At 38.0% G+C, this 13,684-nt stretch overlaps 2 protein-coding genes across 2 annotated transcripts; both read left to right on the top strand.

Moving 5' to 3' along the window:
• The first annotated feature begins 54 nt into the window (after positions 1-54).
• LOC107659403 (myeloid-associated differentiation marker homolog) lies at positions 55-4,056 on the top strand. Its single transcript, XM_016448328.1, has 2 exons — positions 55-127; positions 2,911-4,056. The coding sequence occupies exon 2, from the start codon at positions 3,005-3,007 to the stop codon at positions 3,884-3,886; it is 882 nt and encodes a 293-aa protein (XP_016303814.1). The 5' UTR covers positions 55-127; positions 2,911-3,004; the 3' UTR covers positions 3,887-4,056.
• A 2,715-nt stretch (positions 4,057-6,771) lies between these two features.
• On the top strand, positions 6,772-11,738 carry LOC107659402 (tripartite motif-containing protein 16-like). The gene is made up of 6 exons (XM_016448327.1): positions 6,772-7,353; positions 8,597-8,692; positions 8,916-9,137; positions 9,231-9,381; positions 10,016-10,075; positions 11,209-11,738. Exons 1-6 carry the CDS (start codon positions 6,772-6,774, stop codon positions 11,736-11,738), a joined length of 1,641 nt encoding a protein of 546 aa, XP_016303813.1.
• The last annotated feature ends 1,946 nt before the right edge of the window (positions 11,739-13,684 follow it).

Raw genomic sequence — 13,684 nt, 5'->3', positions numbered from 1 at the left:
GGAGGGGGGGGGGGTATCCCTCATAAACTTGGGTTAAAGTGTCCTCACTGATTGAAAAGTCAGATCCAAAACCGCGCCTTCTTGTTTCAGACTGAGCACTTCGAGAGAAAGATAACGGGACAAGCCGGTAAGAAATAGGCAGAGGATAGTTTATATATTTTCATCTTTTTGAAAGCAGACGCTTCGAGCATCCAGCACCGTTATGTTTATCTTTGAATACTGACACACATATAACTACAGGTTGTTCTAATTGCGTTTTGGATTCTGATAGCGATAAAATTCTTTGATCTAATTCGTTCAGACTTTGGCATAGTGTGTATCCGAAGCGATCAATCTGACAGATAAAAGGAAATAAAATGTAAAATATTTCTATTTGCACCCGTCACGTCTTGCGCTCGTGTAACAATAATATATTGCGTCTGGAATAATGACGGAGACATACATCTAGGAATTTACTAAGACATTTGGAACGTAATTTTTCAAAATGCGTTGTTTTTTTTTTATTATTTTAAAGTAACCTTTATTTTATTCTGTATTAATGGGTGCGGCGTGTGGAGAGGCACGCCCACTGCAGCGGCCACTGTCTGTTAGGATGATGATCTCATATCAAGCTAAATGTCATTTTCATGTCCTGTCGTTTTAGCTGTTTTGACTCAGTTGATCAGTTCATTCGATACAAATTGTTTTAATTTCTTGCTTCCATAAGACTTAAAACACATTTTATTTTATGTTTTCTATTTAAGCTCAATTTAGGCTAGTGTTTGTTTCCATTCTGGTCTTTTACATATGACCAAACATGGTTTCTGATGCAGTGAAAGTGAAATTTTCCACCGAAAAATGTGTTGACAGTCAATAAAGGGTACCTTTATTTCTTTCTTAGTGCGCCAGATAAGACGGATGTTAACAGCATGTTTTTTCTGCACAGAAAAGTAACTGCACTGTAACCAGATTAAGGGAGAAAATTGAGTTATGTCTCATGTCTCAGACATCCGCGTGACCTCCTCTACAGCTCTGTGTCCAGCTCTCCAACCTCATGTCTTGTCCTGTTTTCTCATACGTGCTTCCATGGGCCTATTTTCAGATTTTTTTCCCTTGACATGGGCAACTTCTGTTGCATAAGGAGAAGTTGAGTAATCATATATTGCATTGAATTCAGCAGCATTTCATCTCATGTTAAATAGCTGTGAGTGGATGTCAAAAGCAGGGAGTTTCCTTCCACTCTTAGTATTCTGTTTCTTTAGTAACAAATTCTGAACGCGAATGAAAGAAGTATAAAAAGAGAAAGGCTTTGAAAGGTGGGCGTAGGGTAGAACAGCAAGTGAGGAAAGAGAGGTTGGGGGAATTCAGTGTGGAAAACACCAGGCACATCCCTCTCTTTTTGCAGTTTGATGGGATGCAGAACATCTGGAATAGCCTAGATCAGTAAGTTGGAAAATCTGACACTATAGGCAAAGAAAGAGTGTAAGAGAGGCAGAGCGGGGGAAAAAATGGGGGAGTGAGGGATAAATGACTCACAGCTATGCTATTGCCACCTGTGTTTAAAATATGACTCGTCGTGAGGTGAAAGGACACGCTTTTTCAAACCCCTTGGCTATATGTGGCTCTGAATTCATCTGCTTGGCTTCTTGCTTCTTTTGCTATTTCTTTAATGATTTTTTGTCCCTATTTTACTAACCATGTTCTCTTCCATCTTAACCCGAAAATGTAAACACGCATGCCTCCATTGTTTACTTGAACCTCTCCGACAAGATGAAGGAGGTATTCCTGGCTGTTACAGAACTGTGTAGGAGGGCTGAGAGAGAGTCTCAATGCTCCAATTGTTAACCTATCTGGCTCCTCTCACAGAGCTTGATGACAGATGGACTGAAGGGTTGAGTAAAGGTCTTGCTTGTGGTGCATTAGTCTAAATAGCTCAAATACCTTACAGAGATAATTTCACTGACTCCCAGTCTGGAATCCCGAAGGACACTCAGAGACGTTTTGTTGTAAAGTACCAATTTATTCAGTATGTGACCATTTAATTTGCATGAATATATGGCGTATTATTCTACAAGTTTCAGTTGGACATTGTGAGGAATTTAAACTGTTCTTGTGACCAAACTGAAATTATTGTCATCACAGATTAACTGTTATTCTGCATATATTACTCAGTAAACAACCTTATTCAGCCTTGATATTAAAGTGAAAGATTACCCAAAAATGACAAATCAGTAATAATTTTCTAATCTGGACAGATTTTAAAACACTAGAATATAAACACTATAAACTTGTAAATGATTACAGTAAAAAAAAAACTGGGCATCATACACTAAACGACTGAGGATCACACACTAAAATTTCAATTTTTTCTGAGAACAACAAACTCACATAGAGCCCGGTTGCTACGAGATGCACAGCAAATGAAAACAATATGCGTTCTAAAATCAGCTCAAAATATCAAACATGTTTGGTATCCCCCAACTCAATTGTGCAATAAAAAAATACAAATAAAATATATATATATATATATATATATAATTCAGTATAATAAATCTGAGCTGACTTTTTCTTATTCTAAAATAGGCACAAAATATCAAACATGTTTTATGTCCTCTGACTGGATGGAATCTAAGTCTGAAGCTAAAAAATTGGAGTCTGTGCTCTTCATACACTATGTGATTTTCGCTCCAAAATCATTTTGTTTTTGCATTTTTTGTTTTGTTGTTCATACAATGAAAGTCAATGTGGTCCAAAACAAAATTGGACACATTGGACAACATCGGACATTGAGTAATTGCATAGAGGAAATTTTTTGCTTTAACTATTCCTTTAATCTGTGTGAAATCTAAGAGAAGTTTTGTTCATATTATATGAATGTAAATATAATTCTTTCTTACCACTGACTGATTACCTTTTTTGTTTTGCTCATAGACAACCAAGAAGCCACTGAATAAAAGTGGACGTCTATTCCTGTTACTCACAGCTGACATTAATTGCCCTGTAAATCTTCTTTTGTGAGCCCATCATGCCGGTGGTGTTGCGTTCCTCTCCTCTCCTGTGGGCCCGTGTGGCTGCCATGGTTTTCGCCTGCGTAGCATTCAGCGTAGCTCTTTATGGAGCGGGTCTAACTCACGGCACGGGTGACTGGTGCATTTTCTGCTGGAGTTTCAGTTTTGTTGGAACTCTGCTGATAATCTTAGTGGAAATGTTTGGCCTGCAGACCCGCGCCCCTGTCTCATGGAAGAACTTTCCGATCACGTTCGCCTGCTACGCCTCCCTCCTCTGCCTCTCCGCCTCAATCATATTCCCCCTTTACTTCCTGAAGGGCTACGCTGGTCGCAACGAGATGATCAACTGCCGCATTGTGTCAACCGTATTTTCTTGCCTCGCCACCATCGCGTACTTAAGCGAGGTGAGTCTGAGTAAGGCTCGTCCAGGAGAAGTAGCCGGCTACATGGCCACAGCACCAGGGCTGCTAAAGGTGTGCGAGAACTTCGTCGCCTGCATCATATTCGTCTTCATCAGCGAGCCCATAACGTATGACCAGAATGCGGCGACCAAGTGGTGCCTGGCCGTGTACTGCATCTGCTTCATCTTGTCGGCAGGCATTATCGTGATGTGTGTAGGAGAGTGCACAGGTTGCCTGCCCTTCTCCTTCGCCCGTTTCCTGTCCACATACGCCCTCCTGGCTGTGGGCTTGTATTTGTCTGCCACCATCATCTGGCCCATTTATAAGTTCGACAATAAGCACGGAGGCCAGAGCCACAGACCCAACAGCTGTGGCTCCAGCATGGGCCTGTGCCCATGGGACAAGCTGCTGGCCATTTCGGTCCTCAGTGCTCTCAACTTCATTCTTTATCTGGCTGATCTCATCTACTCAGCCAGGCTGGTGTTTGTTACTGTTTAAGGGGTTTAGCAGGAATTAAAAAGTAATACAAGAGGAAGGCAAAACAATAAAAGACAGAAAGAGGGAAGTGGGATAGAGAGTAGCGATGTTTAAATGACAAGTCATAAACTATATTTACTGTTAGCTATATTTTTTGTCATGCATGATTAGCAATCTTTTGTACAGATGACAAAAAATGTTGCACTTAATATGTGTGATGTAATACTTGATATGTATCAGTACATAGCACTGCTGTTTGGTGCATATATGTCAAACCATTTATATGGTGGACTGAATAGTACAAAATTAATTCTTAAAATGTTAACCTCTGTCACATAAGACACGTTGACGATGATGGGAAATATAAATGTATATTTGGACATATCCTGAAACATTATAAAGACATTGAATATATTGGTATTCTCATATACACATTGTACTGGATTTATATTTACGGGATATACTTGCTATATGTGTACACATGGATTTTCCAAGTATATGCAAAAGCTATAGATATTTTTCTTATCAAATCTCTATAAAAACCGTTGTTGTGCTTTTGTACCCCAGCAGACAGTATCAGTTACATAAACACCTCACGATAATGAAAGAAAATGAAATGTTGTTTGCTCTGCTGTAAGTCTCTGGGATCTGCATGTGCCTGTCACAGACTGTTACACAGTCCTCGATGCTTGAATGAGAATGTTTTCATTGTGTTATCAAAGAGCAAGAGCATTTGTGGCACTGTGTTTTCTCTCTCTGTATAAGTCCCTCTGTGCTAAGAGGAGAACAGCACACACCGCAGCGTTGTGTGAATGTGTAATCCAGCTCTGAATAAAACCATGAAAAAGATTTAAAGTCCCCATGAAATCAAAATTAAAGTTTTTTGGGTGTTAGTATCAATATGTTAGTCTTAAGGTTATCTATAAGGCAGTGTGCTCCAAAACAGTGACAAAATTAGCATTTAGAAGATATAAGCATTCAAAGCGTTCAGTTAGTCACTTCCGCCAAAACGGCTAAAATATTTTTTTGACGTCACATCGTACTTCAGCTTCTCATCAAACTGTCTGTCCAATCAAATGCTCTCTAGAATCCCCTACACTATAAAATAGACGCTGAAGCCGTGGCTGAAATCGGTCACTTGTCCACAGAATTAGAATTTTCTGTACAGTGAATGGCACGTAGTGCACTATATAGGGGACAGGGAATGATTCAAACAGTGTAAATATGCTTTCCATTGAGGAAAAAAAGAAGTCTGGTTTCACGCTGTGTGAAAAGATACAGAACATCTGTTGACTCTCTGTCCCTGAACTAATGAATCACATTCTAGGACATTCACATACAGTATATGCACTCACCCAGAGGAACATTTAATTGCTCGGAGGTCTTTCATAGCTATGGGGACTTGAATGGATTGTTCAGTTATGCTGAATTTATGAATCACCTTTGCCAGATGTGTTTCTCCTAAAATTAAATATGGAATAAATAAAAATCAAACAATTGTTGATATACAAAAGTGTATAGAATTAACTTGAAATATCTACATTTGCTGTCTATTCAGAAATCTCAAAAGTCTCAGTAAAAACATATGGGAGAATTTTAATATACAAAAAGACACATAGACCATAGGCCTTGCACGTCTCCAAGCAACACACAACATATGATGTTTCATGTTCCTAAATGATTCTGGGTATTTGACCGAATCGTTTAACTGAATGATTCAATGACTCACACATAAAGACAGTCCCTTATTTCATTTGAGTATGAAGAAGTTAACCAGTTCAATGAATGATTGAAAGACCTACTCAAAAAACAGCCACTTATTTCGTTTGTGAATGAATTAACTATTTGAACGAATTGATTAAATCATAGGTCTTCAACCTTGCTCCTGGGGACCCACTGTCCTGCAGAGTTCAGCTCCAACTCAAACACACCAGCTAATCAAGGTCTTCAAGATCACTTTAAAAGTCACAGGCCAGGTGTGCTGAAGCAGGTTGGAAATAAACTTTGCAGAACAGTGGGTCCACAGGAGCAGAGTTGAAGACCTATGGATTAAATGGATGATTCAATGACCCATTCAGTCTATTAATTTGTTCATAAATGAATTGGCTATTGTGAACAAATCAATTCTATGAATGATTCAATGACTCACTTATAATGACAGTCACTTGGCACCACCTACTGAGAGTCAATGAACTAAAGATCTAGAGCAGGTGTTCTCAAACGTTTTGACTCCAAGCTCTTTTTAAACAATGAATTTATACGACGTTTCCAATCGTTGTTGATATATAAGGATTAGGAATTATTAAAAAATTATTTTACTTAGAATTTGTACCCACTAAAATATTGTAGAGCTTGGATTAACTACAAAAAATGTCAATTATTTATAAAAATGCCTATAGCATATTAAGATTTTATTCATTTACATGAGTTTTTCAGGTCTAGACATCCTGGTTTTCCAAGAACATATGAATCTTAGTTCTACAAAGAAAAAAAAAGTTGTTGAAAAGTTGAATTAACGTTTTATCTCATCTTAAAGATTTTTTTGTCTTGTTTAAAATCATATTAGATCCTCTTGAGGCACCCTAGTGAGCCCCAGCCCCCTGGTCGAGAACCACTGTCCTTGAGGTTCTCCAGCGTGTTCATACAGTGTGGCAATCTGAGGAACCCTAAATGGTGCTTCAAGTATCTTCATTTTATTATATATATATATATATACACTGTATATTGTTTGGCTTACAGTGCAGAATTTTTATTCAGTGCAACAGACATGCACATTTACCTATCTGTAATCTAAAGAGGAAGAATTTAAGGGTGTGGCCCAGGAACATTCATGCAAAACTGGGAACTGCTTCTCCGTGACGGAGCCTTTACCATTTCATACATTTTGCTAGAGCAAAGACAACAAAATGGAAGGGCTCTTGGATACAGAAGAGTTTTGCTGTTCGATCTGCTTGGATTTGCTGAAAGATCCAGTGGCCATTCCATGTGGGCACAGCTACTGCATGGAATGCATTAATGATTATTGGAAGAAAAATGATAATTTGAGGGTCTTCAGCTGTCCTCAGTGTGGACAGACGTTTAGCCCCAGGCCTGTTTTGAACAGAAATACCATGCTGGCAGATATGGTGGACAAGCTGAAGAAACTGGAACTTCTGGGCAACTGTCAGATCTACGACAACTGTGTACCAGGTGATGTGACCTGTGATTTCTGTACAAGTATCAAACAAAAAGCTGTGATGAGTTGTTTGGTATGTTTGGCATCTTACTGTCAAAATCACCTTCAAGCACACTACAAATCTCCTGCCTTGAAGAAACACAAGCTGATCGAAGCCTCCGTGAACCTGCAGGAGAAGATCTGTCCTCATCATGACAAATATTTGGAGATGTATTGTCGAACTGATCAACAATGCATATGTCTTTTGTGTGTGATGGATGACCATAAAGGTCACGATACAGTAACAGCAGCTGTGAAAAGCACAAAGAAACAGGTAAAGAAAACAATAGCAATTATCTTTCTTGTTTTGCATGTTTAAATCGTTTTATTCAATAAGATACATTTTCATGGTTCTTAAAGGGTTAGTTCACCCAAAAATGAAAATTCTGACATTAATTACTCACCCTCGTGTTGTTCGAAACCCGTAAGACCTTCGCTCATCTTCGGAACACAATTTAAGATATTTTTGATGAAATCTGAGGGCTCTCTGACCCTCCCATAGACAACAAGGTAACTACCACGTTCAAGGTCCAGAAAAGTACCAAGATGATCGACAAAGTAGTCCGTGTGACATCAGTGGTTCAACTGTAAAGTTACGAAGCTACGAGAATACTTTTTTGCGCAAAGAAAACAAAAATAACGACTTTATTCAACTTTATTCGCGAGCGTGTGGCGACGCTGACCCAGATCCGGCGTAATGACGTCATCACGCCGGATCTGGGTCAGCGCCGGCGCCGCCACACGCTCGATGAGCGAAGGTCTTACGGGTTTGGAACAACACGAGGGTGAGTAAGTGATGACAGAATTTTCATTTTTGGGTGAACTAACCCTTTAACTCTCTGGAAGATGCAGTAAAATACAGTATTCTCAGAATCCTTCAGTAGCCAAACTCTTTTTCCACTGAGGCAAAGCACATTTTCCAAAGTGCACTCCACCTCAATATGAACAGCTTTCATTGTACAGAAAAGTGCATGCAACAGAGTAATTGGGAAAAAATGTGAGAGAAAGGAGGCATTGAATTGATGTGATTAATGAGGATGACGCTTGAGTTTCCAGCTAAAAACAATAAAGTACCTGTAAATAAGTGTAACGTTATAACATTAGAATAATATTACAAAGACAGTTTCCTGCTTCACATTCAAATTTCAACCTGCGTGGACAAAAAGGTGTTCAGCAGAGCTTCCTTGTTCGTAAATAAGAGATATGAATCTTTCACCGTCAACCAATCACAGAGAGGCTTGATCTGTTGGCTTTGACTGTGTGGTCAGCTACTTTGAATAGTCTGGTAGGTATCCGCATACATAAAGTGTATAAACTCATTTGTTTGTGACAAAGGTTATTCTTATGTAACTCGTAAAAATAAACAATAGGGTTATCCTGAACAACGTTAAAATATCTTCACAAAAAATGCAGTGTGTCTATTTTGTGACATTATTCACATCACATTAATTCTCCACAGAATAATTGTAGTTAAAAAGCATTTCAATTACAATGAACACACTTGTGTTTCTTCACAGAAAGAACTAGGCATGACTCGACAGAAATACAAGCTCAAAATCCACACTAAAGAGAAGGACCTACTGGAGCTTAAACAGGCTGTAGACACCCTGAAAGTAAGAAATTTCCAGAATGGTTTAAACTTAACAAAATGGATGAGTCATCAGATGTTTTGAATAAAAAATAATTAACCTGAAAATTAAGCATCAGTTAACTCTTTATAACAACAATATCAGTATCAACAACAACAATAATTATTATTATTATGTAATTTAAAAATAATAATTATTAAATGCAATAGTTTAAAAATATAAATACTGGATTTTTTTGCCCTAAAAGAGCTCTGCACAGACTGCTATGGAAAATGGTGAACAGATCTTCACTGAGTTGATGCAGTCTATTGAAAGAAGGAGGTGTAAATTCAGAGATCTGATCAGAGATCAAGAGAGAGCTGCGGAGAGCATGTTGCAGACACTGGAGCAAGAAATCACTGAGCTCAAACAGAGAGATCATGAGCTTGAGATGCTTCTGAAGTCTGAAGATCATGTTCATGTTCTTCAGGTAAGCCCGATCCCAGTGCTGACTGTGAAAAATATACCCCAAAAATGCTCAGAATGAGTCATTTGACAAACTCTTGTCTCTCTCTCTTTACAGAACTGTCACTCCTTCTCTTCTGGCCTTCCTGACCCACCCTTCACAATAGCTACACTCTCAGATTTTGGCAAGGTGAACGAAGCAATATCTGCTCTAAAGAAGAAGCTTGAAGATGTCTTTAAAGGGGAATGGCTCAGGATCTATCAAGCTGGTGAGGGGAAACACCCTAAGTTGATCTTTCTGCCTAAGCCGTTTCTGTTTAGGTGATTTCCAAATTGTATTGTAATTCCGCCTTTTTGTTAAAGGGGTCCTATTATGCTCTTTTACAAAGTCTTGATTTTGTTTTGGGGATGTACTAGAACAGGCTCTCATACTAGGTTGTTCGAAAAACACATTATTTTTCACATATTTTACATTATTACAACACCTCTCTCCCCAGTCTGGCATGAACAGCTCGAATAGTTCCTGTATCAAATGAAGGCCCACCTTCTGAAATACGAAATGTGCTGTGATTGGTTAGCTGGGCCAGTGTGTGTTGTGATTGGTACCACTCTGCACCTGGTCAGGAAATGTCATGCCCCTTACCATAGCCGCCTGTATCACAAATCCCGGAAAATATGCGTTGTAGTCCAAACAAGTCGTTCGTTGTAGTTTTTGAAAAGTGATTTCTGTTAAATAAAACATCTCCTTTTGAATTGGACTTTGAGCTTTGTAACTTTGCAGATCTTTTTTATGCTCAAACAGCAACATACAGACTAACTAAAGTTGAAAAAGTGAAAAAGCATAATAGGACCCCTTTAAATCATTTCCTTGTGATGTACACATGCTTTCCATTTTCTCTTTAGCAAGATCAATGAAGATCCTTCACTGCACGGTGCCCAAAATTAGATCAGAGTTCCTGTACCGTAAGTCAGTCTACTGCACTAATGCAAAGTGCTATTGATTTTACAATGTTGGTTTCTGTTATTTAAACATGGATTTCTTATTAAGCAACACAAACAACAGTGCTGTTGTTCCAATTTCCGAATAGCTGCGCTCACGCCCATTCTGATATTCAGACCAACATTGCAATCATGAATGTGATGGCTATTGTTTTACCTCTTAAAGTTTTATTACTTCTGTGTGAATGGGCCCCTAACAAAGTAGAAGCAGAATCAACCACAGAGTCTCAACACACAGTAGCAGTCTGTCGTTTCTAAATGAACAGTTTTGTAGAATGATTCAGCTGAGTGAATGATTAAATGATTCACTCCATAACAACAGTAATGTTTTGTTCCCGAATGAATCCATGTTTTGAATTAATCGGTTGAGTGAATGATTAAATGATTCACTCATTACAACAGTCACTTGTTTTATTTCTGAATGAAACCATGCTTTGAATGAATCGGTTGAGTGAATGTATAAATGATTCACTCATGATGACAATCACAATCCGTCATGTTTTGAACGAATCGATAAAGATGGTCACTTGTTAACACCTACTGGTGTAACAATGTAACCTGCAGAAAAAGTCATAAACTAACTGTTGTATAATATTACCTTTCAAAAGTTTTTGAAAAGAGTCTCTTATGGTCACCCAAGCTGCATTTGATTGATTAAAAGTACAGTAAAATAAAAGTAATGTGAAATGCTATTAAAAATTTAAAGTAACTGTTTTTTTTAATACCTGTAGTTTATTCCAGTGATGACAAAACTGAATTTTCAGCAGCCATTATTTGAGTCTTCAGTGTCACATGATCCTTCAGAAAATATTCTAATATTTTGATTTGGTGTTCATAGAAACATAGAACTTGAGATTTCTTTATGTAACAATGTAGACAATCTTTACTGTCAATTTTGATCAATTTAATGCAGCCCTGCAGAATGAAAGTATTAACTTCTATCAAAAAAAAAAAAATCTGACCCCAAAGTTTTGAATGGTAATTCAACTTTTCATCTGATATGTATTTATTTAATCATGGCTCAAGATGAATATAATATGAATATGATACACCATGAATAAACATCCTTGATCTCTTATCCTCTATCCATTACTCAGATTCCTGCCCGCTGCAACTAAATCCTTTAACAGCCCACAAGGACCTTAGTTTGTCAAAGGGGAACAGAGAAATGGCCATTCGGAGCCGAGTGCAATCCTGTCCCGACCACCCAGAGCGCTTTGATTACTGGTGCCAGGTGCTGGGCACGGAGGGCCTGACAGGCTGCAGCTACTGGGAGGTGGAATGGAGTGGGATGGGAGTAAACATTGCAGTCGCATACAAAAACATTGCCAGGAAAGGGGAAAGCAGTGAAGCTCACTTCGGTCACAATGACAAATCCTGGAGTTTGTTCTGCTGCAGGAAAGGTTATGCTTTCTGGCACAACAGGATTGTCAGTAAGATTTCAGAGCCTGGCTCATCAAAGATAGGCGTTTATCTGGATCATAGGGCCGGGACACTAGCGTTTTACAGCATTGATGACTCAATGACCCTCCTCCACAGAGTTCACACCACATTCACACAGCCTCTTTACCCTGGCTTTGAGTTTTCATGCTATAACGCCTCAATCGATTTGTGTCAGTTGGAGTAAGGGAAAAAGGGTTGGCCCATGTGGCATTTGAAATTAAACTATGGGTAAAATATTAAAGATATACAGTACCGTAGTAAAGAATTAAGATTAAAGAAATACAGTAGTATTTGTAAAATTATAGAGGGTTTGCTTCTGCCACTGTTATTCTACTATCACTGAGATACTATATACTATTATATACTAGAATTAGATTTTATTTTATGTTTTCTGCTTTCATGTTAATTTTAGTTACATTTTTAGTAACTTTGTTCTGTGTTTTTGTCATTTTTATATATATTTTTTGATATGACTATATATTATTTATTAATTTTCATTTCACTTTCAGTTTTAGTTGTTTTAGTATATAAAGTTAAAGTAATTTAAAATGTGAAATGTTGCCTTGGAAAATAGCTGAAATAAAACAATTTTAAGTTTTTTTATTTCAGTTATTTCATGATTATTTTATTCCAAGTAACCTTTTTTTTTTTTAATGGCTTTAAATGAGTGATACAAATGGTGAAACAGTTCCCATGCTGATACTGGTACAATATCGCACAGTTAAAAAAAACTCTCAGCCAATCAGATTTTATATATATATATATATATATATATATATATATAAATTTAAAAAATGACAATCTCAATTACAATAGTGTATAATCATTTTACATTATACTTCTTTTTTTTTCAGTCTGCCAGACAGTCCTGACACATTTATACCTGTGATCATGTTTTTCCATTTAAACTACACACACATACACACAGTCAATTACTGTTATTTCTGTCTGTGGAATGTCCCTTGAGGTTAATTTGAATGCCTTTGCACTTTCATTCTCTGTCACTCCAAATAAAATACATTATTTACCATTATATTTGCTTTGCCTTTAAGAGACAACCTCATTCTACACATCGTAGAGTCTTTCTTTTGGTATTTTATGACATCTAGTATGCAACAGTACAAGTACTCAACTAAATGGTGCAAGACACTCGAATTGTAACCAAATCCTTGAGGACAAAATAACAGAAACAGCGACCTCTAGTGGCTAAAAATGTTGTCCTCCTGAGACCCTGCATCCTCATATGAGGACATTTTATTTTAGTGAATTTCTCTGAGACTATACATGCCACAGTTTTAAGTCTGGATGTTCTGTACAGAGCACATTCAGGGCTTTTCAGAGATGCTAAATGTTTGGATGTTTCACTATGACCACTCCCTCTACTTGGTCTTCAAAAATGTCTTATTTTAATTTAGTGACACTCTTATGGAAATATGATAATATTTTGTAATTATTAAAATCTGACTAATTTTTAAACTGTGTGTCATAAATCAACATCTCAGGAAAATGTTATGGGGTTTCAAATCAAAATATGACCTTCTGTAACGAAACAGGATGCTGATTTCATACACGTCCTCATATGAGGACACCGGGACTAAAAGTGTAACGGAGCCGACGAGACGAGGACCGTGCGGATCCATCTGCAAAGCTTTTATTTAAAGGCGTGGTCATAAAACAGGCAAGGTTCAGACAATGGCAAACAGGTATATGAGGGCAAGACGAAGAGTAATTCAAAACGGGCGTGAGTCAGTCGACAGCAAACGTTATCCAGAGGGCTTGACAAGAGGGGCAATCCAATAACACGAGCAATAGTCCAGGCAGGAGCAAACAGAGTGCGAACGGCGAGACAAAAGGGCAATCCGAGAAACACAGGCAGGAATCAGAACACGAGAAAACAGGCAAGGCAAGACTAAGAATAAACTATGAAAACTAGAAATGGCTCCGTAGAGTAGCTATCGCTAGGTGAGTGATATGCGCTAACCAATACTCGGCCCTGAATGGTTGTTTGAGTGAGTGTTATATAGTGAATGTGTGATTGGTTACAGCTGTGTGCAGTCAGTGCTGTGTGCAATCAGTGCAATGGATGATGGGATATGTAGTCCGGGATGACATGCAACAGTTTGTGTAGTG

The sequence above is a fragment of the Sinocyclocheilus anshuiensis genome, unplaced genomic scaffold (assembly GCF_001515605.1).
Source record: "Sinocyclocheilus anshuiensis isolate Anshui unplaced genomic scaffold, SAMN03320099.WGS_v1.1 scaffold940, whole genome shotgun sequence".
Lineage (NCBI taxonomy): Eukaryota > Metazoa > Chordata > Actinopteri > Cypriniformes > Cyprinidae > Sinocyclocheilus > Sinocyclocheilus anshuiensis.
The sequence above is the reverse complement of the archived record's forward strand: the minus strand, read 5'-3'. Positions and strand labels throughout refer to the sequence as shown.